General features: G+C 37.9%; 1 protein-coding gene across 1 annotated transcript; it reads right to left on the bottom strand.

Moving 5' to 3' along the window:
- Positions 1-2,315: 2,315 nt before the first annotated feature.
- LOC104216721 (salicylic acid-binding protein 2) lies at positions 2,316-10,449 on the bottom strand. Its single transcript, XM_009766838.2, has 3 exons — positions 9,994-10,449; positions 2,978-3,115; positions 2,316-2,857 (listed from the first exon to the last, which is right to left on the bottom strand). The coding sequence occupies exons 1-3, from the start codon at positions 10,354-10,356 to the stop codon at positions 2,576-2,578; spliced, it is 783 nt and encodes a 260-aa protein (XP_009765140.1). The 5' UTR covers positions 10,357-10,449; the 3' UTR covers positions 2,316-2,575.
- Positions 10,450-25,979: the final 15,530 nt, after the last annotated feature.

Raw genomic sequence — 25,979 nt, forward strand, 5'->3', positions numbered from 1 at the left:
AGAGATTCTGACCGAGTATAGGTGAGTAATGATTTTAAATGTTGTTCTGAGGGTATAAAACCCCGGATTGCATATTGTGGTACTATATTGAGGTGACGCACATACTAGATTACGAGCGTGGGGTCGTGCACTGTTGGTGATTGTGACTTAGTCCGTCCCGAATGACTATTTTACCGCGTATTTGACTGAAAACTATTTGCTATTATCATGTTTTGGGTTGAACGCCATATTTGGGCCTCGTACCAACTAATTGAACCCTTAGGGAATTTTTACTAATATTTCTTCATTGTTTTGACTCTATACTTGTACCCAGTTATGGTCATGTTATATTCTACTGTTTTCATAACTCAGCCATGTCTACTCTGTTTTAACACTTAAATGATATTTGGGCTAAGCATCATGTTTTACTGTTGTCCGAGTGGCTTGTGAGAATTTTGACTGAGTAAGGCCGAGGGCCTATGTTGTAAGGAAACACCTGATTATGATTTTGAGGTCGAGGGCCTGAGATTTGTACGCCATTAGATGGCTTGTTGATATGAGGCAGAGAGCCTATGTGTTTATGCCACGAGATGGCTTGAGATTGCGCTTGGGCCGTAAGGGGCCCCTCCAGGAGTCTGCACACCCCCAGTAAGCGCGGGTACCCACTGTGATATGAGATAGAGCCCGAGGGGCTGGTATTGTTCCTTGTGTTGCCTGAGGGGCTGATTCTGTTGGTATTATGCCCGAGGGGCGGTTCTTTATGTGTTTACCTTTTCTAGTTGCCTGTCTTTTATTTGTTGAACTGTTTAAAAGGGGATTTTAATAAGCTTAAACTAAACTAAAGTGATTGTGCATATTTTCACTGTTTCATGACTTTTTACTAGCTTTTAGTGCTTCCTTATAGCCTGTAATGTGCCTTATGTGATTTCTTATTACTCACTCTGCATTTATTGTTATTAATCACTAAATTGGAGTATTTACTTTACTCTCTGCACCCCGTGTGCAGATTCAGGCGCTTCAGGTCCTGCTGGCGAGGGTTGAGAGCTTTCAGCAGATTCCGGAGTTCACGAGGTAGCTGCTCGGCGTTCGCAGCCCCGTGCTTCTCCACCTTATCTCATTTCTTTTCTCTATTTAGTGTTCCTATTATAGCTGTGTAGACTCTTCAGACTTGTAGGAGATTGAAAGATGCTCATGACTAGTGACACCCCGATGTCGGGCCGTATTGGTTTTATTTTCGCAAATTGTACTATTCACTGCTTATTTTGGGATTTTATCATGTTTAAAACTTAATACTATTATTTTAATTGCTTAAAATGAAGTGGGAATGTGTCGGCTAGCCTTGTCTTCACGAGAGACGCCATCACGACCGGATCCGGGTTTAGGGTCGTGACAACTTCGCTACGACGTATCCCCAAGGAAAGCAAATGAAGACCATCACACTGACGAGGCTTAGTGCGCTGAAACAAGGATGACAAGAACACAAGCAAGAATTCTACCAAGTGCGGTCTCCGTCGGCCAAAGCTTGAACATCCATAGCCCAAATACCTCTCCCGTGCTAGAATAAACACCAAACATAAACCGAATAATCCTCCTCCCAAGGCATTCATTGCCACGACACATAAGTAAACACCCTACTATTCTACACCAATACTCCACGAAGATCAACACGTGAAGCATTACAATACACTGTGTATAGCCCTGAACCCGTGGGCAATACCAACACTGTGCTGAAATGATTAGACACTCCTCCACAAAGTGATGATATTAATCCACCCTTATAACATAAGGAAAAATATCTCGCACCACCTCTATAGCATCACCATGACTCGTCGGTGTTCAATTGATATTGAGTGTTTGACATCGCGTACGAATGAATAGGAAGAAAATGAAGATAAAGGCTTCCACCCGAAATAAAGTGGCACGATAAGGAAATGAAGAAAGAGGATTTTGTAATTCCAAATACTATTTTTTGGGTCAAACAGAGAGCATTGCAATATCATGTTCTCCAAACTTCTGGAGTTGTGCTCTTTGTCTGCACATGCTTTCAGCTAATTATCACTAATCTTGAAATTTACAGTTTAAACAAAAGCTATATGTTGGTGCTCTCATCGTCTTATATTTCACAACTCATGTAAGGAGGAGGAGACGTAGAGTTTCACTTGCACATGAATACTATATTTATAATGTAAGTACAGATAAATTTCTAAGACTTAATTAGTAATCTGATCAATATGATAATTAGTTTACTATCACATGTTAAATTATACTGATACAATAAAAAGCTTACACTGGCACAATTTATATAACTTAAATCCTTATTTGTGTATGCACAAATGTCCAGAATCAGTCGTCATGAGATTCAAAAAGGAAAGAAGAAGTTTCATTACAAGAATTGATACGGTTTAAGTATCTCAACATAACACACACTTGAATGGAGAAACAGAACAATCCTTATGTGGAAGCCTTCCACACTAGAAGAGTGAAATTACTGCAATCCTTAAAATAGGCAAAGACAGTTATGCGCCGGTCGAAAAATAGAAAAAAATTACAGCATGCACTGAAAATCTTGACATGAGACGAAGACATAATGTAGAGATCAGTTGTATTTATGGGCAATTTCCAAGAGAGAGGCGCAAAGTTTTTGGGGCTCGCATAGCATTGCCATGTGATCAGCACCTTTAATCTCTATTGCTTCAGTGACACCAATGTTGTCAATTTGCCATCGCTGGAATTCTTCTGGTATGCCTTTATCCTCAGTGCACACAATGTAAACTCTCTTCACTGATCCAAACCGTTCATCTGTGAAATACTTGGCCTTCGATAGGTCTTCCATAAACAAAGAGCTTGGTCTCACCAATGATGATGCTAATGCAAGATCCTACCACATTACCAATTCCAATGTACGTTAGGCTGCTTTTATTTCCAATAACAGTTAATAGCATGATAATTTAGGAGATAAAAAGTACTAGTATGTGTTTCTAAAGAGTAGTAGGCTTACCTCAGGAGAGCATAGCTGGTAGAGCTTGTGAGCCAAGAACTTTGGGCCAAAAAACATGGATGTCAGTGGCTCTTCAGGGGAACCATATGGTAAAAACTGAGTATCCAACCAATTCTCGGCTGGCGTCCGCTCATTATACTACACAAAAATACATTAAAATTGGGTTAAATAAAGCAATCAAGTATTTATGGGCGTTGTTGCAAGTTCCAACGGTTAGTTATCAGCTAGATAACAACTAGTTTGACTCTATTAAATGTAAAATAATTTACAAGATAATAAGTAAACATAAAAATTATATTTCAAAAAAGAAAAAAAATTCAAATCAAAATGATGGATATTACCTTCTGCTAATTTTTCCAACACTGATAAGTCATTTTTCAAAATTACTACAGCTGAAGATGACCAGAGAAGTGGATTGGCTAAATGGTCACGACAGTTCAGACTTATATAGAAGTAATAATTCAAACTTTACATGAATTTACCGCACCCATCAATAAAAGAATATTTTCTTGTTGTTGACAAATAAAAAAGAAAATAGAAGAAAAGAATAAGTTTTGCAGTGAGAAACGTGTCACTTTGTAAACGTTAAATGGGGTGCTCATAGTAATATTGATGATCCATGGAGGGTGATGGATCTCTTGTCTATTAAAGTATAAGTAAAGTCAGCAGCAATTGCTCAAGGAAAAAGACATTTTGTTAAAGAGTTGGGTGTCTTAATTTTCCCCAAAAAATAGAAAGCAACAGTTGGAGAAACGTGGAGAAATGAAGTAACGTTGAGTAGTTTTCCAGCTCAACTAGCATTGTTAAATTTCACAGACGCCAAAGATGCACTCAACATCACAATTCCCCATATATTAAAAGGCGTACTTACTAGGGGTGGGCGTTCGGTATTTCGGTATTCGGTATTCGATTTATTAATTGTATATACCAAATACCGTACTATAATATTTCGGTACGGTTCGGTATTTCTTATTTTGGTTCGGTACAATTTCGATTTAAACTAAATCTTCACTGTCTCCCCCTCCATTAACTAGCAAAATCTGGCGCCAACATTATTTTACCTTCAATTACTCTAATAGTAAAGATAGAAACTCTAAACTAATCAAAGATTAGATGATATGATTTATAGTTGTCTGTCTTCCAATGACTAGTTCATTTTGTACTAAGCCCATCAAATGACAATGTTACAGCAAATGAATATAAATTTTCAAATGTACTTGAGGCTGATAAATACTCAGAAACAAGAAAAGAATGATGACATTTTCTTAACATTATTTCAACAGATAGATGGTCCTTCCTATTTCGTTTTCCTTTCTGAACTGGGCCTTGTTCTTGTTTTTGGCCCATCACAGTTTTCAGTTTAGCACAATTATCTTCTGCTTCATAGTCCATTGCTTACTGAGATGTTGTAGCAGAGTTGAGTATAGTAACCAATCAGAACTAATAATGACAGGGACACCGAAATATTGATCTCACCTCATTAAACTATTTCGGTATATCGAAATACCGAAATATCAATAATCCAATACCGTATACCGTACCGAAATACCGAAATTTCTATACCAAAATAAACCGAATACCGAAAAAACCGAAACCGAAATACCAAATTAATTCGATTCGATTCGGAATTCGATTTTTTGGATTTTATGCCCACCCCTAGTACTTGCAGAACGAGGGCAAATGGGGCAAGGTGCAGGAGTTTTGTGTTTCACCATAATAACCAAAATATTATTACTACGTACTATGGTCAAAGCTTAATATCTTAGAAGTGGCGATTGAATTTAGTTTTCATTTAACTTTTGAATACTCATCTTTTAGGGGGAAAATCACTATTATTGGAAAAGTTTTTTAGTAGTAGAAAATATAGGTGTTAAACGGGTGGGCCGGATCGGGTCGGGTTGCTATTTTTTGGACCCGTATGGGTTACGGCCCGGGTCGGTTACGGGTTGGGGCTTAACGGGTTTAACGGGTTCAGGTTCATCCGGGTAAAAATTGAACCGTAAAGGTTACGGGTTAAGGGGGCCGGGCCGGGCCGAGTTTAGTGTATTTTTTTTTTTTGTATTTTGTATAACTATTGTAAGTTATATTAATACTTTGTATTAATTTAAAGATTACAAGTTATATTAATACAAAAGTATTAATATAAATTGCAAGTGCTACATTTATTTCAAAATTCAAAATTAAAGTTTGCATTTAAAAAGTAAATTAACAAAAAATAGTAAAACTAAATTTTCATGCATAATAAATTAACAATACTTCAAATTAATCTAACAAACTAAAACACTAAGCATAAAATATAAATACGTCTAATAATTTTAACATAATACAAATTGTCTTAAAATCTTAAATACGAATTTCCGGAGGACGCTCAAAACAATACTTTATATGCCTCTTTAAACTGCCTGTGCCAGACTCTGAACAAAAATTTAAGACTTGACCACAGTTCTTGCACTTTACTTTCTGACCTTCTTCATTTTCTTCTACCACCTCAAAGTGTTGCCAAACATATGAGCGCACTCTAGAAGTACGAGACATGATTTAAATTGAATTGAGATTTGAGAATTGAGAATTTGAGATTGAGACTTGAAATCTTGAAAATTGGAGAATGAGAGAATGAGAGAAATTGAGATTGAGAAATGAGAGTTGAGTGAAGAAATGAAAAAGAGGGGGGGGGGGCATTTATAGTTTTAGAGAAGGTTAATTTTGTAAATTGAAAAAAGGTTAAATTTTAAAGAAAAAAGAGGCTATTAATGCATCTAACCCGTTGGGCAACAGATCCCTGCAAGGTCTGACCATTGCCAACGGTTAGTGAGCCCCACTTAATTCAAAAAAATTAAAAAAAAACAAAAAAAAAGGTTGTACCGGCCCGGGCCGAGCCGGTTTAACCAGTACACGGTACTGTTCACGTGGACCGGGTTTGACCGGTCCGGTTAACCGTTACCAAAATTTAAATGGACCAATCCCTTCTACCCCTCCTACCCAGCCCCACCCGGCCCCTATGTACCGGGCCGGTCCGGTTTCGGTTTTAACCGGTCTGGGCCGGTCCGGTTACGGGTCAGCCCGACCCGTTAGACACCATTAGTAGAAAATCATAAAATTTTACGGGGCTAGAGTTTACATCTTTGCATTCATGATAGACTGTAGACTAGCTGTATAATTTGCCTATGTGCTCATACCAAAGTGATAAACCACATTACTCTATCTAGCCCCTAGCAAACATAAGGACACTACAAAGCCTCTCTTTTTCCCCTTACAGTGATAAGGGGCATTTTTCTTTTGAACAAATTAAAATTGCAATGCATTTTTATGGTTCACTAACCATAAATAGTACCCCAATCGGGTCATAGATCAATTTGCTTTTGGCACATCTATTAAGGAAATACTAAATTTTAGACGAAAATAATTAGTGTGACTAAACTACCCTTCATTAAATGTTGCACCATAATTATAGTAGTACTTACTTCTCTTCTTAAATGCGAGGAGTAAATGACTTTTTAAGAATACATACGTAAGGGTAATTTTGAAAAAATAAATTAAATTTTTCTTGATTATATAAATGAACACTTATTTAAAAAAAAAAAGTAAATTAATCAATGGGGGCTGCAGGGATTATTGACAATTGGATAAATCAACTTTTACCTTCTAAAGTAGCGGAAAACTTGTATGACAATTTCAAACTTACCCTATCCACATACATAGTGACAGATCTAGAGTCTAGACCAGACAAAAGGAGTTCAATATCATTAATAATTGGCGTAATACATACGGAGACACCTAAAGTTTGCACGATCTTTTACTTAGACACTTAAACTAGACCTCTTTCCAATTAGACACGTTTCTTAGGCAATTCCTATACCAATTAGACACGTTTTTTGCTGGCTTATTAATTAACCAAGCGCGTGTTCTGCAATCTCCGTCTACGTGGCAAAAGTAACCATTATAAATCGTGCCACATCATTTTATTTGTCCACCTCACTGTCCACCTCAGCTATATAGTGTTATTTCCACTAAAATACAGATAATGAAGTTTGAATTGGCCAAGTGTGGTACCGTGTCATCAACAGGAAAAGAATGAGCACAGGTATCGACAACAACAATAGGAGGAAGAAGAAGGCGGAAGACGACGAGGTTGAAGAGCTGCTGCGGGCGGCAAAGGATGACGTATTCCTCAAGCTCAACCTCAATTCCCATATGGCTCGTGGTTCTTCCACCCAATTCATCGATCCAGATCTCGATCAGCGTTTCCGTGCCCTCAAATCCAAGCAAACCCCAAAACCAAAAACCATATTCCCCAACAACCATGTTCAACCTCTACAGCTTCCGATGTTAACTTGTTTCCCAGATTTGCAACTCTCAAAAGCTCCCTTCCCGCTTATTCTTCTTCGGCTAACCAAAAAGCTGCGGAGGAGAATGAAGAGGATGACGATGAAGTTGAAAAGGTGATTAAGTGGGCCATTGATGCTGCTAGGCTTGACCCTTCACCTCCCTCTGACACTGATGAAGATGAAAATAGTGAGGATGATGTCAACTAAGCGGAAATGATTTATGAGTGTGTGTGGTATCCTTTTTGTTTTCTTCCAATCACAAATACTCACCTTTTCGTTTTCGGCTGAATTTGAATCTGGTATGGGATTCGAAAGAAGAATAGCGATTTGAGTCGGAGAAGATGACGGAAAGTGGAGGAGGCAATGGTGAAAATGGTAGTGGACATAAAGAAGAAGAAGGAAATAGGAAAAACAAAAAAAAATCTGTTTTTTGGGCTTTTCACGCGCCCATATTGGGTGAAACTCACTTTATGTGCCAACTCAGCAAGAAGTGTTTAATTAGAACAAAGTTCATGTAACGTGCGTGCTCAATAGAAACTCTCTTAAGTTCAGGTGTCTAAATAAAAGATCGTGCCAACTTTAAGTGTCTCTGTATGTATTACGCCTTAATAATTCCGTCTAACTAGGACCACATATTTGTAAGGGAAAAATCATACATGTATTATATGCATACATAATATATGCAAAATATATACTTTACCCATTAACCTTACACCCAAAATTCCATTATACACCGTATCATCGCGGACTTTTTACACATCCAACCTTTGTAGAGTGTGTCTAAGACATGCCACTTTGCCTACGTGGTCAATGCGTGTTTTTACCAACAAATGAAGCGCGTGAACATGAGAATTTTTATATCAGATGTCAAGTTTTAATTTTTTTAAACTTTAAAATAGGGTCATCTATTTTAAATTTAAAATAGGGTCATCTTCTTCCTTGTTTAAAAAAATCACTAAACCTGCCATAGCTACTCCTTGATGCTTAGACCCACTCGATCTACTTTTTCTCAAGTAGACCCACCAAAATTTCTCATATCTCTCTTGTTGATTAGTCCTTAGCTTTGTCGATTTTTTTTTTTGGTTGAGAAATTGTAATTAGAATTCAAAAATTTGTAGCTCCAGCAACCATTAATACTAGGCTTAAATTTATGTACAGAAAATTCTTTTTTTCTCCAGACTTGAGCTTTGCCATGGCTAAGTTAAATTTCTGAAAGGGTGAAATTTTTAAAAAAAATTCCAACTATTAAAGCTTAGCTCAAGTTTTTCCAGATAAGCACATTCTTTGATTTTGTTAATGGGTGAGTTTACAAATAATTATTATTACTACCTCGTTTGCTTTAGTTGAAGGAATCGAAAGAGTACAAAAAGAAAATGAATGCTTTATGATGGCAGTTATGGTGGACAAGATGAAGAAGATGGGGATATAATTGTAATTTTATGTACTATCTTTTTTATTATTAGTCAGTGACACGTGTCACGACTTTATTGGCGTGTGATAGTATACATGCTTTGAAAATCTAGGTAAGAAAAAAGTGGTGTGTCTTAGACACACTCTACGAAGGTTAGGTGTGTAAAAAATTATCCGTGGTGGAGAAATGTGTAACAAAGATTTGGGTACAAGATCCATGGGTAAACTATGTATTTTGCCCGTAATACAATAATCATACATGTATATATGCATACATAATATAATACACCCTCCATCTTATGTGTCGTGGTTTCCCAAAATTGTTATCTTAAATTATTAATTTGTCATTTTACCAGTTCAGAAAAATTAATTCTATTTTTTCTATTTTATCCTTAGTACTACTCCCTCCGTTCACTTTTACTTGGGATGTATACTAAAAATAGATTTTCATTTTTAATTGTCACTTTACGCATATCAAGAGAAGACAATTTTTTTTCTTGTTATATCCACAGTATTTATTACTCATTTCAAATTATTTTCTCAAAACCAATAAAATATGATTAATATGGGTATAATGATAGATTATACACTTTATTTATTATTTTTTTAAGGGACATAAAAAGTTAAAACGTACCAAGTAAAAGTGAACGGAAGGAGCATTAATTATTCTTGAAGACTACAAATACCAACATTATTCAAATACCAATAAGTCAACTTATTTTCTTAAACACTTTATCATGATTACACAAATGCAATCAATAAACAACGGAGTACGAATTGCTTCAAATCCTAACAACTTCCACCATTGTATTATAAAGTCTATTCTTAAATAAAAATTCTGCTATTATGAAAATGAAAGGATATTTAAAGTAAATGGAGAAGGAAGTAAAAATTCATTTGATTGCTGAACATTCAACATATTCTTCAAGTTTTGTTAATTTAGTTTATCCTAGTTATTTGTTCAGATATTCTATGGAGTAAACTATTCCCACTCACATTTACTAGAAATTTAGACAATGCTATTGATAAAGATGACACATAAATTGAAAAAATATGCAATAAAGAAAGATTACATATTAAGACGTAAATAAGGGTAAAATAGTCAAATTTTCCTTCTAACTAGTTTTTTTAAGGGGTGTGTACAAAACAATTATGACTATAATTTGAGATGGAGAGAGTAATAAGTGAGATTCATTGACTCTTAAGTCTTGAATATTTTTCTGTCCGTGCGACTAATAAATATCATTATGCAATGACAATAATATGCAAGAATATAGTTACCTGTTCCAAAACAAAGGAGGAGTTGTGAACAGAATCAAGCATGAAAGCAGCCAAGAAAACAGCAGCATAGATCTTTTGTGGATACTTTTCCATAGCAAGTCCCAAATTCATACCACCAAGACTATGCCCCACTAATATAACCTTCTCATCTGCTGAAAGAGATTCCATCAACTCCATCAATGGCAAAGTATAATCATAAAGTGTGCGAAGCTCCTCTATTTTTCTCAAATCAGTGCCAGAAGCTGCTAAATCAAGGGCTGTAACCTTATGGCCTGCAGCTTCTAGCAGTGGCTTTAGCTTGTACCAACTCCAACCTCCATGGCATGCACCATGTACTAAAACAAAGTGTTTTCCTTCCTTCATTTGAATTTTATGCCTTGTTAGTTTCTTTTCTTTGGTTTAGTGTCATGCCAAGAGAACTATTATAAGAAGGGCTATAGATAGTGGTTTGGTGGATATGGAAAATTTATAACAACCACCTGTCAAAATTACATCTGGCTATTAGTTAAATATCAATCTCATGGGCCTTTGATAGAATAGTCAACTAATTTTAGGGAATGGAGAGAGACATTGGAGAATTCTGATTTACCAAAATGATGTAGATCTAATCCTTTTAAAAATACTTTTGGTCTAACTTTCTTTTACTCCCTTCCGTCCTTTTTATCTTTCATTTGAGTTTTTGGCACATTTATTAAGAAAATTTATTACGAATACATTTGTTTAAAGCCATAAAGGGTTTATATTATTTGTATCTCTTCCTTCAACGAGCAGCTTAATGACTATATATCTTCTTCAAGTAGTTAGGTGGAATTGAGGAAAAAAAAAATTAATGCAATTTTTTATTTTCTGAAGTGACAAATATATCGAATCAAATTTTGTCGAGAAAAGGACCAAAGAGCAATGCAATTAGAAAGAAACCATTAGAGATTGGATGAAAGTCTACGGAGACCACTAAACTTTCTGATTACACTACTAGAAATCTGCCAAAATCCATCCAAAACCAGGGAAATCGGTAACCGAATTCGATCGGAAAGTATCTACATTGCTCGCAAAAGTCAGATAAAAATTTTTACTAAAAAATATCGACCACTTGTGATCGAAAAAATTGGCCCCACAATAAAGAAACAGTGCTTTATCTGACACATATGAAAATTTCGACCAATTTCGGTCAGAAAATTGGTCAATAATTGACCAAGTCACGGTCAGACTTACATATTATCTACCAAAAAAAAGTTTAATTAAAAAAATTCAAGTATACCGATCGAATTTGGTCGAAAATTTTGATTTAATTTTTTCCGCCCATTTATATATATATATATATATATATATATATATATATACAACGACTATATCAATTAAACTCGATCAATAATATATATATAATGTTTATCATCTGTGTACTTTCGTATAAATTATACTTAGTATCCGTATACGTGTAATAGATTCTAATAGAGTGTATTATTTTATTTTATTTATGATAATTTATACTTACATACATATGACTAGTGTTGACAATTTATTCTCAATTGTTCATTTCGGATGCTTGATCCGTGACTAAATAAGAAAATAAATCTTGGAGTTTAAGTGACTAAATGCTCCGGTATAATGAGTGACTAGATGCTCTATGTGTGAATATATATACATACAAAATTAATTAAATATTAAATAGTAACTATAATTTGCATCTTGGCTAAAATCGACAGACTTCGGGCGTACTGACGACCTTAGTAAATTAAATATATATTGAGTTTTAATATTGGAGTGATCGAGTCTAAGTATCAGCACACATGCTATAACACATTTAAAAATAAAATGTATAGTGTTATAAGATGTAGTGCTATATTAAAATTTAAGCTGTAGCAACAACAACATATACTCGGTCAAATCACACGATTAGAGAATATATATATATATATATATATATATATATATATATATCTCTGTGTGTGTGTGTGTGTGTGTATATGAATATATACATACACAATTAATTATATATATTATATAGTACCTACAATTAATTTGTATCTTGGCTAAAACTAACCGACTTCGGTCGGTTTTAAGTTGAATAGTTTACTTTTTAAATTTAAAATAAATTACCGATCGATTTTGGTTGATTTTTAAATTAAATAATTTCTTTTTTAAATTTAAAATTAAATTACCGATCAATTTCGGTCGAAATGGTAGTGGTCAAACGGCCAAGGGCCACTTAAACTTACCGACCGAAACTTTTGACCGATTTTGGTCAGAATTTTTCAATTTAGGTTTGCAACATACGGGTTTTTTTCCATTTCCCTCTTTTCTTTATCTCTTTTCTTCTCCTCCCTATAATCGCGATTCCCCCAAATGCCCACCTTAAATCAACTCCTATCTCCCTTATCACCGAAAAATAAAACACCTAGAAGTCTCCCTCCCCCGGGCCACTGTTCCGCCAGCCCACTGCATCCTTCGCTGCCACTGCCTCCTCCACCACCCAAAATCAAACCCCCTATCCTAGCATTTCAAGGTTAGTTATATATATTTTTGAATTTAAGTAATTTTAATTATTTTAATTGTATAAATTAGGATTTAGTTAATGTTTAATTAAATTTAGGGTTTACTCCTATTAATTATGTTTATGCTAGAATTTCTATGTTAGAAGATTAAGATTATGCTAGGTTATAACTTATGATAGATTTCGTTAAATATTTAAATTCTTAATTTTTATTTTAAGAACAAAGTTATATGCATGACTTAAAACAAAGATAATTTGATTGTAAATCCTTTGAAAGTAGAATTTACTTAGGGATATATGTGAACTTTCAAATTACTTATTTTAATTGAAGTTTAAAAGAATTTATATAGGGATATATGTGAACTTTCAAATTACTTCTTCTAATTGTATTTTAAAAGAACTTATTTAGGGATATATGTGAACTTTCAAATTACTTCTTCTAACTGGATTTTAAAAGAACTTTTAGGGATATACGTGAACTTCAAATTACTTCTTATAATTGAATTTTAAAAGAACTTATTTAAGGATATATGTGAACTTTTAAATTAATATAACATGCTATTTATTTGTTCTCGGTGTAGATGGAATATCGTAGTTGGATGTATAATAGAAATTATCCTAATCGTCGATTTTTGAGGGAGGAATTTATAGAAGGGGTTAATGAATTTATTAGGCATGCAATGTCACTTGAACCATTTCAAATCGGAGGGATGATTAGGTGTCCTTCTGTAAGTGCAAGTGTTTGCATTTTTTTTGGATCGGAAGATGTGAAGACTCATCTTTATAAAAAAGGGTCTATGGATAATTATTTTTTGTGTACTAGTCATGGAGAGGTTGATAATAGTGATGGTGCATTTCATAACATAGTTGTTGGTGAAAGTAGTAGGTCGGTGGGGAATAACGTTCAAAATCCTAGATACCATGAAATGGTTGCGGATGCTTTTGGGATGTACTTCGAGTTTGAACTCCATGAAAGTGTTGAACATGCTCCTAATAAAGAGGAAAAATATTTTTATGAACAGTTAGAGGCCTCTAGTCGTCCACTAAGTGAAAGGAGTATGCACTCTCAGTTGTCTGTTACAGTTAGATTATTAAGTATCAAATCAAATACCGATATATCTCAAGCAAGAATGTATTTTTCATTGGCCTTACAAGTGAACTAGTTGACCCAACTTGCAACATACCTGAAGATTTCTATAAGGCTAAAAGATTGGTTAATCGATTGTTGTGAAGGTGGTTGTGTCACGGCCCAAATTCAACCCGTCGTGATGGAGCCTATCGTGGAACTAGGCCAGCCTCAACTCAACGTAATCCAAACCACAATACTAGAATTTAGGACACTTGCGGAAAAGTGCATTTATCATTTAAGTAAACTGTTTAAAACATAGGGCATAATTCATAATATGAAAACAACCATCCCAAAATTAGGGTGTCATGGGGTACATGAACGTCTATAGAAACAACATAGTCTACTACAATGTTTACTGAGGAAACAACTGAAATATAACTGGAATAAATGAGGGTCAAGATCTGCGAACGCCATGCAAATACCTCAACTATCTTCAAGTCTGCAACCTCGATTAGTGACTTCTACCGAGACCGAAAGAACCTGGATCTGCACACAAGATGCAGGGGGTAATATGAGTACACCAACTCAGTAAGTAATAATTCCAACCTTTGGACTAATAGGTAATGACGAACGTAACCTCAACAGAAAAATAGAAATAAGCTGTGCAGAAAGTAGGCATGCTAATCTTTTAGGAATACAACTCAACAGTGAAATACATACAAATTTGAACAATGTAAGATATAAAGCTCAGCTAACTCTACATGCCAATGCACAGAATGTATGACATGCAACATGTGTTCCCACTCTCAAGTGCTCAACCACTCGGCACGGCATATGGCCATCCGGCATAGGGAAATCCATCCCGGAACATGTACAACGCTGATTGCAAGTCATCCAGTACTGAGGAAGAATGGTGGCCCAACCCTGAGGAGAAATCCATCTCCAGGTGTATGTGTGTATGTGTATATACACACACTCTCTCTCTCTCTCTCACTCAACTACTTGGTACCGCATATGGCCATTCGGCCCAGGGAAATCCATCCCGGAACATACTCAACCATGACTAGACGTCACTCGGTACCGAGGAAAAAGGGAAATCCATCTCTATGAAGAAATTCATCTCCATATATTAATACTTCGGACAAATCCATGTCTAGGGAAATTCATCCCTCAAAATATCACATGCGCTCACTAGGGGTGTATAGACTCCAGAGGGGCTCCTTTTAGCCTAAGAGCTATATCAAGCCAACGAAGGCATAATTAATAATCTGCTGCGGTGTGCAGCCCGATCCCATAACTGTCACTCATAATTAGGCTCTCGGCCTTACTCAGTCATCACTCTCCAGTTTCACACACACAGGCTCACAATGCCATGAAACTAGCCTGAAACAATGATATGATGTGCCAAATAATAACAACTGAGATATGATATGATATGCATGAATAAGACTAAGTACAGAATATTAATAAAACTAATGAGATGACAACAAGAAACGACCACTCGGGTCTCAACAGTGTTGGCGTAAAGCCATAGAATGATAACTAGCATGATTTAAAGTCCATTTACTTCATCACATGAAGAAACATAGATATCAACAAGATAGAATTACTAATCGGTGCCATGGAACGACCTAAGTAACAACTCTCATGGTGCATGCCCGCACGCACGCCCGTCACTTGGCATGTGCGTCACCTCTATACCATCATATAACACATAGTTCGGGGTTTCGAACCCTTAGAACCAAGCTTGGAAGCGTTACTTGCCTCAACCAAGATAAAATCTTACTTCGTGATGCCTTTGCCCCTCAAATCGACCTCCAGATGCTTCGAATCAAGCCATAAACAATTTGTTACAATCTACACAAGCTAAAGGAATCAATCCCATAAGAAATTACTAAGCTTCAGGTCAAAAGTTAAAAAGTCAACTCAAAAGACGGGCCCCGGGCCTACGTCTCGAAATCATACCAAAGTCACAAGATCCGATAACCCACTCGATTACAAGACTGACCATACTAGTTTTACTCAATTCCAACTTCGAATCGACTTTCAAATCTCAAAAGGTCATTTTATGAAGTTCCACAAATTTCCCCAATTTTTCATCCCAAATCTCTACCCAAATGATGAATCCAACGTTATAATCATGTATTTTAGCCAAAATTGGGTTAGAATCACTTACCTTGATGGTTTTCTTGAAAATCCCTCAAAATATTGCCAAAGCTCGAGCTCTCTAGGTCAAAATATGAAAATAAAACCCTGAATATCATATTTATAGTGCATTCCCAGATTCCAAATTCACTAACTGCCAAAAATCCACCACTGCCGCGCCCTTCACCACTACCCACAAAATTACAACCGCCCCCACGTCCTTCACCGCTGTCCATGCCGGCCTCCTCCACTAAGTGCGGAATTTTGCTGCTCCCGCAAAAACACACCGCTAACAACGAATATCTAGCGCAGTCTGCATTCTCAACTTCAGAGAACCCCTACCCTGAAACACTAGCAACTACTTCTACAGCTAATCTCCTTCGATAACTATCTGAAACACATCCAAGGCTCTCGGGATCTCAACCAAACATATCAACCCATCCCATAACATCATTCAAACTTGGTTGAGTCTACAAATCAATCAAAACAACACCATACATCGAATCAAACCTCGGATTCAAGCCTAAGAACTCCAAACTCATAAATTCCACTAATGACACCGAAACCAATCAAACCTCGTTCGAATATTCTCAAAATTTATACACAATTCACAAATGAACCTACAAAGCTACTCCAACTCTTAGAATTCCATTCCGAAACTGTCTACACATAGGTCAACATCCGGTTGACGTTTTCCAACTTAAGCTTCTAAATAGGAGGCTAAGTGCCTCATTCCACTCCAAGACCACTCCGGTCCCAAATCAACCAGCATGATAAGATAAAATACAGCTGAAGAACATACAAGAAAGCAGAAACGGGTAAAACAAAGCTGTAACTCATGAAATGACCAGCCGGGTCGTCACATCCTCCCACTCTTAAAGAAACGTTCATCCTCAAATGAGTTTAGAGAAATACTTGGAGCCTCAAATAGGTGTGGATATCTGCTCCGTATCTCCCTCTCGGTCTCTCAAGTGGCCTCCTCCATGGGCCAACCTCTCCATTGCACTTTCACTGAAGCTATATCCTTCGATCTCAATTTACGAACTTGCCGCTCCAAAATGGCCACTAGCTCCACATTATAAGTCAAATCACTGTCTAACTGAACTGTACTAAAATCCAAAACATGCGACGGATAGCCGATATACTTCTAGAGCATAGAAACATGAAATACCGGGTGCACCCCCGACAAGCTAGGCGGCAGAGCAAGCTCATAAGCCACTTCCCCAATCCTACGAAGTATCTCAAAAGGCCAGATGAACCGAGGGCTCAACTTGCCCCTCTTCCCAAATCTTATAACACCTTTTATAGGTGAGACCTTCAATAGAACCTTCTCCCCAACCATATAAGACACATCGCAAACTTTTCTATCCGCATAACTCTTTTGTTTTGACTGCACTGTACAAAGCTGCTTCTGAATCACTTTTACCTTGTCCAAAGCATCCTGCACTAAGTTTGTACCCAAAGGTCTAGCCTTGTCCGGCTCAAACCATCCCACTGGAGATCTACACCATCTCCCATATAAAGCCTCGTATGGAGCCATCTGAATACTCGACTGATAACTGTTGTTGTAAGCAAATTCCTCGAGTAGTAAAAACTGGTCCTATGAACCCCCAAAATCAATGACCCAAGCACGTAACATGTCCTCCAATATCTGAATAGTGCGCTCGGACTGCCCATCCGTCTGAGGGTGAAAAGCCGTGCTCAACCCAACCTGTGTACCCAACTCTCGCTGTACGGCTCTCCAAAATTGCGAGGTGAACTGAGTACCTCTATCTGAAATAATGGAAACTAGGACACCATGTAGGTGAATGATCTCTCAAATATAAATCTCAGCCAACCGCTCCGAAGAATAGGTAGTACACATAGGAATGAAGTTCGCGGACTTGGTCAGCCTGTCCACAATCACCCAAATAGCATCGAACATCCTCAAAGTCCATGTGAGTCCAACTACGAAGTCCATGGTGATCTGCTACCAATTCCACTCTGGAATATCTATCTACTGAAGCAAGCCACCCTGTCTTTGATGCTCATATTTCACTTGCTGACAATTGAGGCACCGAGCTACAAACCCCACTATATCCTTCTTCATTCTTCTCCACCAATAGTATTGTCTCAAGTCATGATACATCTTTGCGGCCCCTGGATGGATGGAATACCGCGAACTGCGGGCCTCCGCCAGAATTAACTCTCGAAGTACATCTACGTTGGGCACACATATCCGGCCCTGCATCGTCATCACCAATGGTCACATCTCTGGCATCATCACGCACAACCTTGTACTTGAGGACTAACAAATGAGGATCATCATACTGGCACTCTTTAATACAATCACACAATAAAGGCCGAGAAACCACACAAGCTAGGATCCGACTGGGCTCCGAAATATCCAACCTCACCAACCGATTGGCCAAAGCCTGAACATCAACCGCAAGAGGTCTTTTCCCAATATGAATAAATGCCAAATATCCCATACTCACCGCCTTCCTACTCAAGGCATCGACCACCACATTGGCCTTTCCTGGATTATACAAGATATTAATATCATAGTCGTTTAGCAGCTCCAATCATCTCGGCTGCCTCAAATTGACATCCTTCTATTTAAACAAGTACTGAAGGCTATGATGATCAGTAAATACCTCACAAGACATACCATAGAGATAATGCCTCCAAATCTTCAACGCATGAACAATGGTAGCCAACTCCAAATCATGGACATTTAGTTCTTCTTATGGGGCTTCACTTGACGAGAAGCATAAACAATCACTCTACCCTCCTGCATCAACACACACCCAATGCCAACTCGAGAAGCATCATAATATACTGCATAAGAACTTGAAGCTGACGGCAAAACTAACATTGGATCTGTGGTCAAAGCAGTATTGAGCTTCTAAAAGCTCGCCTTACACTCATCCGACCACCTGAAAGGAACACCTTTTTGGGTCAACTTGGTCAAGGGCGATGCAATAGATGAAAATCCCTGACCGAACTGACGGTAATAACCCGCCAACCAAGAAAGCTATGAATCTCTATGGCTGAGGACGGTCTAGGCCAACTCTAGACCGCCTCTATCTTCTTCGGATCAACCTGAATACCCTTACTGGACACCACGTGTCCCAATAACGCCACTGAACTGAGCCAAAACTTATACTTGGAGAACTTAGCATAAGCTTCTCTTCCTTCAACCGCTGCAATACAACTCTCAAATGCTCAACATGGTCCTCCTGACTATGCGAGTACATCAGAATATCATCAATGAATACAATAACAAACGAGTCGAGATAAGGCCAAAACACGCTGTTCATCAAATGCATGAACGTTGTCGGGGCATTGGTCAGTCCAAAAAACATTACAAGAAACTCATAATGACCGTATCGGGTCCTGTAAGTTGTCTTAAGAATGTCTGAGTCCCTAATCTTCAACTAATGATACCCTGATCGGAGATCAATCATGGAGAACACTCTTGCTCTCTGAAGCTGGTCAAATAAATCATCAATACGAGGTAAAGGATACTTGTTATTGATTGTATCTTTGTTTAATTGTGTGTAGTCAATACACATCCTCATAGTATCATCCTTCTTCTTCACAAATAGAACAGGCGCACCCTAAAGCGACACACTAGGTTGAATAAAACCCTTATCAAGGAGTTCCTGGAGCTGCTCTTTTAACTCTTTCAACTCCGTAATCAAGGCCAACCTTGCACTATTATTAAATAGCAAGAGAGGTTAAAATAGCTTTTACCCGGGAAGGTCGTGATCGATTTCCACAGGGAGCTAGATATTGGAGTTGAGTTATCTAAATGGGAGTTGTGTAATTATTCCTAATTGCACTTCTAAACATTGTTTGTTTTGGTTTCACTTCTAATTTTATATTACTACGATGCTAAATTAAGCTCAGTAAAGCTAAGATTAAACTATTGAGAGTTGATCAAATAGATAAAAGGCACTAGGGTAGTGATTTTTTCCTAGGTGGTTAATTGACGGATTCTTGAGTCTAAGGCTAGATTGTCATATTTGGGGAGTATGATATAACCATTGCACGATTTTACTCACTCTATACCTCTCGGTAGTTCGAGTGATTTTGCCCGAATTGACTCTCTCAAGACCAATTGGGTAAGCAAATTTGTGCAAGCAATTGAGGTTCAAGTTGGGTATTACTATCTCTAGGTTTAACCCTTTAATTGGGGCTATCAATTTATTGAATACGCCCCAATTCCCTGTGTCACATCTCTTTTTTCCCACACCCCGGAAGAGGGTATATAAGGGAGTTTTTTCCAATTTAAGTGACAATCGAAACAGAATTTATTCATTTATTCAGAGTCGCCACTTGGGATAATTTATGGTGTCCCAAGTCACCGGTTCAAATCCCGAATCGAGGAAAGATTGACTCGGTTTTATAGTCCGCGAACACAGAAATCCGGGCAAGGAATTCTGTTAACCCGGGAGAGGTGTTAGGCATTCCCGGGTTCCGTGGTTTTAGCACGGTCGCTCAACTTTTATTATTGGCCTAATTATCTGTTTTTAAAACACTTTTAAACCTATGTGCATTTTTAATTTTAAAACTGCTTTTATGTATTTTTAAGAAGATTCAACGCTATTTAAAACATGCCTTGGACCACGCCACATGAAATGCTCCCGCGATCCGCAACATATTTTATCTAACGTTGTTGAGATTTGGATTTGGGTCACATGAAATGCACACCCGAGTTTAGGAAGGTAATTTTTAGAATAGCGCACCTAAAGCAACTACACATTTTCAAGTTTGCGAGGGCCATGGATAATTCAACTAAATGGCACACCTCAATTTCTAAGGATTTAAATATTAATTAAGCAATGGCCGTGCATTTGAGATTTAATTTGGCACGGCACCCCTCAATTCCCATTTTAAAAGGAAAACTCAACTAAGCCTTGAGGGCCGTCAACTGTGTCTTGCCTAATAAGCATGCCTCAAACTAATTCTAAGAATTTAATTAATTAAAGAAAAGCTAAGGGGATTTCTGATTTACTTTGTGCAGATGTTTAAACAAAATTATAATAACCAATGAACCAATAATGAGGCACAGGCTGACTATAGGCCCAATGGCCAATTGCCAATTGCAATATGATCAGGCACGAGACACAATTGGGCTTGACGTGAAGCCCAGATAGGGAACCCCATCGCTGAAGGAAAAATTGACGCAATTGGGCCAAAGAAGGCAGCCCAATACCCGATTTAGCACTGATGTTTGAGGCCAATTACATCATTCAAGAAAATTTGGAGTGGAACAAGTACTGGTAGTCCTTGAATCAGATTCAAAGCACATTTTAATGCTAACATAGGTTCTAAAATGAAGATGCAATTCCTACTTTCAATAACGAACCTTTAGACAAATTATTCACCAATCAAAAACAAAACTCAAAGGCCCCAACTCGTATTAAATTCTAATCCAAGCATAGCACATTTAAACTAGACCACCTGATATCAAACTTGCCAACGAAAACTAAATATGATCAAAAGCAAATCTAAATGACAACTCTAAAACTACTGTACGACACTTCAAGGTATACATGAGCTGATCTACAATAATCAATGGGAAATAAACCCAAACCAAACTTGCTAAACCAACAACATGAAGGGTCTAAACTTAGAATTCAAACCACAACTATGAAACATATATCCAAATAAGCCAGTCTTGACTAATTAAATTAGGGGTCATAGTCTTCAACTAACACATATTATACTAAGTTTTAAAACACTCATGAATCACCTATATTCAAACAAAGTCCAACCCAACATTTAAAACCAAATGTATATCCAGGAATGAAGTATCCAAAACAAACTAGACTAAAAACATGAATAATAACATGGTAGAATCGAGCAGTAATCACAAAAAGGACTAATGTTTTTTCATTTAACTCCTGCTCGGTTCACAGATCTTTACATAAAACTTAATCAGGTTTCATTTCCACCATAGTTTCAAGAGAATACCTGATGCAATTAGAGCAAAAGAAAAGGTGAGAAGATCAGTAGTAGAAGCAGATGCACTTCAGCAGTTCAACAATAGCAAATCCAGCTTCTTTAAACCATTTCAAGCCCAAAATGAATCAGAGATTACTTCAAAAATTTGAAAACCCCAAGAATTGCAGAAAAAACTTCAATGTAACAGTAATTCTGTGATTTTTCTTTGTATGTTTCTGATAATTCAAACCCTTTCAGTATTTTTTAGCCGTTTTTAATTTTCTATGATCTGATCCCCTTGAAAATTTCAGGAAATAGGGCTTTTATAGAGAAGTTTAGGGGCAGCAGAAATGAGTTCAAACTTTGCTCTTTAATCCTTTTTTAATTTTCATTTTTGCTATTGTGCCCCTAGTGTAAAACTCAGACTTTCAGTTTAATCCCCATTCCCCCTTCCTAAAAGTGTCACGATCCGGATTTTCCACCCTTGGGAGTCGTGACGGCGCTAGAAGCTAGGCAAGCCATGAACTTAGAAATCATTAAATCCTTTATTTTAGAACTTCTTACCAATTATATTAACAAGGAAATAAATAGTTAGATAACAACAAAATATGAGATTTAAGCGGAAGTCTTAAATAAATATAAAACCAGAATGTTTTGAAAGTCAATACATGCCTCTACCCAGAACCTGGTATCACAACATCCATGGACTACTAAGAGTACTAAATACAGCCGTTTGAAAGAAATATAACACTGTTTTCTCGAATACTTGAGATAACAGAACACATAATAAGATAGAGGAGACGCCGGGCCTGCGGACGCCTGCAAGGATACCTCGGTGTCTCGGTGGACTGAAGGCTGGCTCCTGAGCTATAATTTGCTGCACAGAGTGTAGAGTGTAGTATCAGCAGAACCGACCCCATGTGCTGGTAAATGTCTAGCGTAACCCCAGCGAGGTAGTGACGAGGCTAGGACCTAACTCTAGATAAACCTATGCAGTTATATAATATATAGCGGAAATATAAACAGGTAATAATAGTTTAATAGGGAGGGGGAAACATTCTTTGGGGAAACATATCAATTCTATCAGAAACTTAATAAAGTATGAAAGAACACTCGATGTCTGCAATCAATACAATGCCAATACTGCTGCGACACGCAACCCGATCACTTATCATTTAACATTGTTGCAGCGTACAACCCGATCCATATATATAACTGTTGCGGCGTGCAACCCGATCCACATATACAACTGTTGCGGCGTGCAACCCGATCCAATATAATATCTGTTGCGGCGTGCAGTGCAACCCGATCCAATATAATATCTAAAAATGTTGCGGCACGCAACCCGTTCCAAATATACAGTCAACAATAATTATAATTAATCGTCCCGGTAAGGGATCAACAATAAACTACACTATCCTGACAAGGGAACTCAACAATACAAGTATATACATCCCGGCAAGGGAGAAACAACCATAATTAAATAATAACTCAACTAGTTTCAACATCTAACTACCTCAGCTATAACTAAACTTGTTACAACACCTAAATACCTAGCTATAACCAAATTTGATACAACACCTAACACGAAGAATCATCAACCTAAACGTTTGTAATATCAATTAAGAACACAATGCAAGTGAACCTCAACTTAACAATAGCCCGGCAATGGGGAAACATAATGATCTCTTCTCTTTCTTACTTTTACTTCACAATTCACTACACAACTCCAGCCAATGCTCTAGAGTCTCGATTATCACTTAGACTTTCACAATTCCTTATACAACTTGAGCCAACGCTCCTCAATGTTTATAGGTCACAACTCTTTCCACAACTTTACACAAAAAATAGAAATCTTATCCAAGGTATGAATAATACAACAAGATCATGAAAATCACAAGATAAGACTCAAAGTCATTCTTGACACCAACGCATAGATACTCGTCACCATGCCTATACGTCGTACTCGACAAGAAACAAATAGCAAATAGGACACAACTTCTAATCCCTCAAGCTAGGGTTAGACCAAACACATTCCTCGACGCCTCGAACACAACTCAAGCTTCAATTATAGCTTTACCCCTTGATTCCTCCACCAATTCGCTCGTATCTACACACAAATTACTTAATCACATCAATAAACGCTAAATGAATCAACCCCAATGCACGAAAATGAGTTTTCCAAAGTTTTACCCAAAATGTCAAAAATCGCCCCCGGGCCCATATGGTCAAAACCCGAGGTTCAAACCAAAACCCGATTACCCATTCCCCCACGAACCCAAATATATAATTTGTTTTAAAATCGAAACTCAAATCGAGGTCCAAATCCCTAATTTTTGGAAAAATTTAGGTTCTACCCAAAACACCCAATTTCCCCCATTAAAATCATTATTTGAAGTTGAAATCATGTTAAAAGATATTAATGATTGAAGAAAACTAGTTAAAAATGACTTACAATTGATTTGGAGAAGAAATGTTGTTTGAAAAATCGCCTCTTATGTTTTTGGGGTTTTGAAAAATGAAAAATGACTGAAAATTCCGTCTATTTATACCCCTCTCAGACCCCCTGTGCGGAGCGCACAAAATGGACCGCGGCCTCACAGGCCTTCCTGAAGTGCTACGGTCCAGTACCCTGTGCGGACCGCATGAAATGGACCGCGACCGCACAGGTCTCACCGCACTCCGCACGCAACCGACCGCAGACCGCACTCCAGTGCCCTGTGCGGACCGCACAAAGCCGACCGCGGTCGCACAGCCTTCACCGCGCACCGCACAAGGTCGACTGCGGACCGCACTGGTGGGGTTCAGAGACCTGCAATTTTCTGGTTTTAAGCCTAAAACATCCCGAAGCCTACCCGAAACTCACCCGAGCCCTCAGAACTCCATACCAAGTGCACGCAAAACCTCAAGAACATCCTACGGACTTATTCGTGTAATCAAATCATCAAAATAACATCATGAACATCAAATAAAATCTCAAGATCAATGAAATCTTCTCAAAACTTATTTTAATATCAACTTGCAATCTAAGTCCAAATCACGTCATATGACATCCGTTTTTCACCAAATTCCCCAGAAATATCTTAAATCATATATAAGACCTGTACCGGGCGCCGTAACCAAAATATGGGTCCGATACCATCATGTTCTAATCAAATTTCATTTCAGATTTCTATAACAAATTTCAGAAAACAATTTTCTTTGAAAATTCATTTCTCGGGCTCGGGACCTCGGAATTCGATTCCGGGCATATGCCCAAGTCCCATATTTTCCTACGGACCCTCCGGGACCGTTAAAACACATGTCATTCTATAATCAAAACTTATCATTTTTCATAGATTGTCATATTTAAGCTTCCGGCTACGCGCCCGGACTACGCATGCAAATCGAGCTGACTCTAAATGAGGTTTTAAGGCCTCAGAACACAGAGTTTCGTTTTAAAACAAGTGATGACCTTTTGGGTCATCACATTCTCCCCCTCTAAAACAACCGTTCGTCCCGAACGGACATAAGAAGGAAGTACCTGAGTCGGGGAAAAGATGGGGATAACGGCTCCGCATATCGGACTCGGACTCCCAAGTCGATGCCTCGGGAGGCTGACCTCTCCATTGAACACAAACAGAAGGAAAATGCTTTGACCTCAACTGACAAACCTATCGGTCTAGAATAGCTACCGGCTCCTCCTCATAAGGCAAGTCCTTGTCCAACTGGACAGTGCTAAAATCTAACACGTGGGATGGATCGCCGTGATATTTCCAAAGCATGGACACATGAAACACTGGATGCACGGTTGATTAGCTCGATGCAAGTCTATACGCCACCTCTCCTACTCGATAAAGAATCTCAAACGGACCGATGAACCTAGGGCTAAGCTTTCCCTTCTTCCTAAATCTCATCACGCCCTTCATAGGCGACATCGGAGCAATACATGCTCTCCAACCATAAAATCCACATCTCGAACCTTGTGGTCTGCATAACTCTTTTGCCTGGACTGAGCTGTACGAAGCCTATCCTAAATAATCCTGACCTTGTCCAAAGCCTCCTGAACCAGATCTGTACCCAACAATCGAGCCTCTCCCGGCTCAAACCATCCAACCGGAGATCGACACAGCCTACCATATAAAGTCTCATAAGGAGCCATCTGGATACTCAACTGGTAACTGTTGTTGTAGGCAAACTCTACTAAAGGCAAAAACTGATCCCACGAGCCTCCAAAGTCAATGACATAAGCTCAGAGCATATCCTCCAAAATCTGAGTAGTCTACTCGGACTGCCCGTCCGTCTGAGGATGAAATGCTGTACTTAACTCAACCTGGGTGCCCAACTCTCGCTGAACTTCCCTCCAGA

The sequence above is a fragment of the Nicotiana sylvestris genome, chromosome 2 (assembly GCF_000393655.2).
Source record: "Nicotiana sylvestris chromosome 2, ASM39365v2, whole genome shotgun sequence".
Taxonomy (NCBI): Eukaryota; Viridiplantae; Streptophyta; class Magnoliopsida; order Solanales; family Solanaceae; genus Nicotiana; species Nicotiana sylvestris.

Coding starts and splice junctions, on each gene's coding strand:
- LOC104216721 (XM_009766838.2), bottom strand. CDS start 10,356: ATGAAGGAAGGAAAACACTTTGTTTTAGTACATGGTGCATGCCATGGA. Junction 3,116..9,993: donor CCTCCTTTGTTTTGGAACAG/GTAACTATATTC, acceptor ATTTTTGTGTAG/TATAATGAGCGGACGCCAGC. Junction 2,858..2,977: donor ACCAGCTATGCTCTCCTGAG/GTAAGCCTACTA, acceptor GTAATGTGGTAG/GATCTTGCATTAGCATCATC.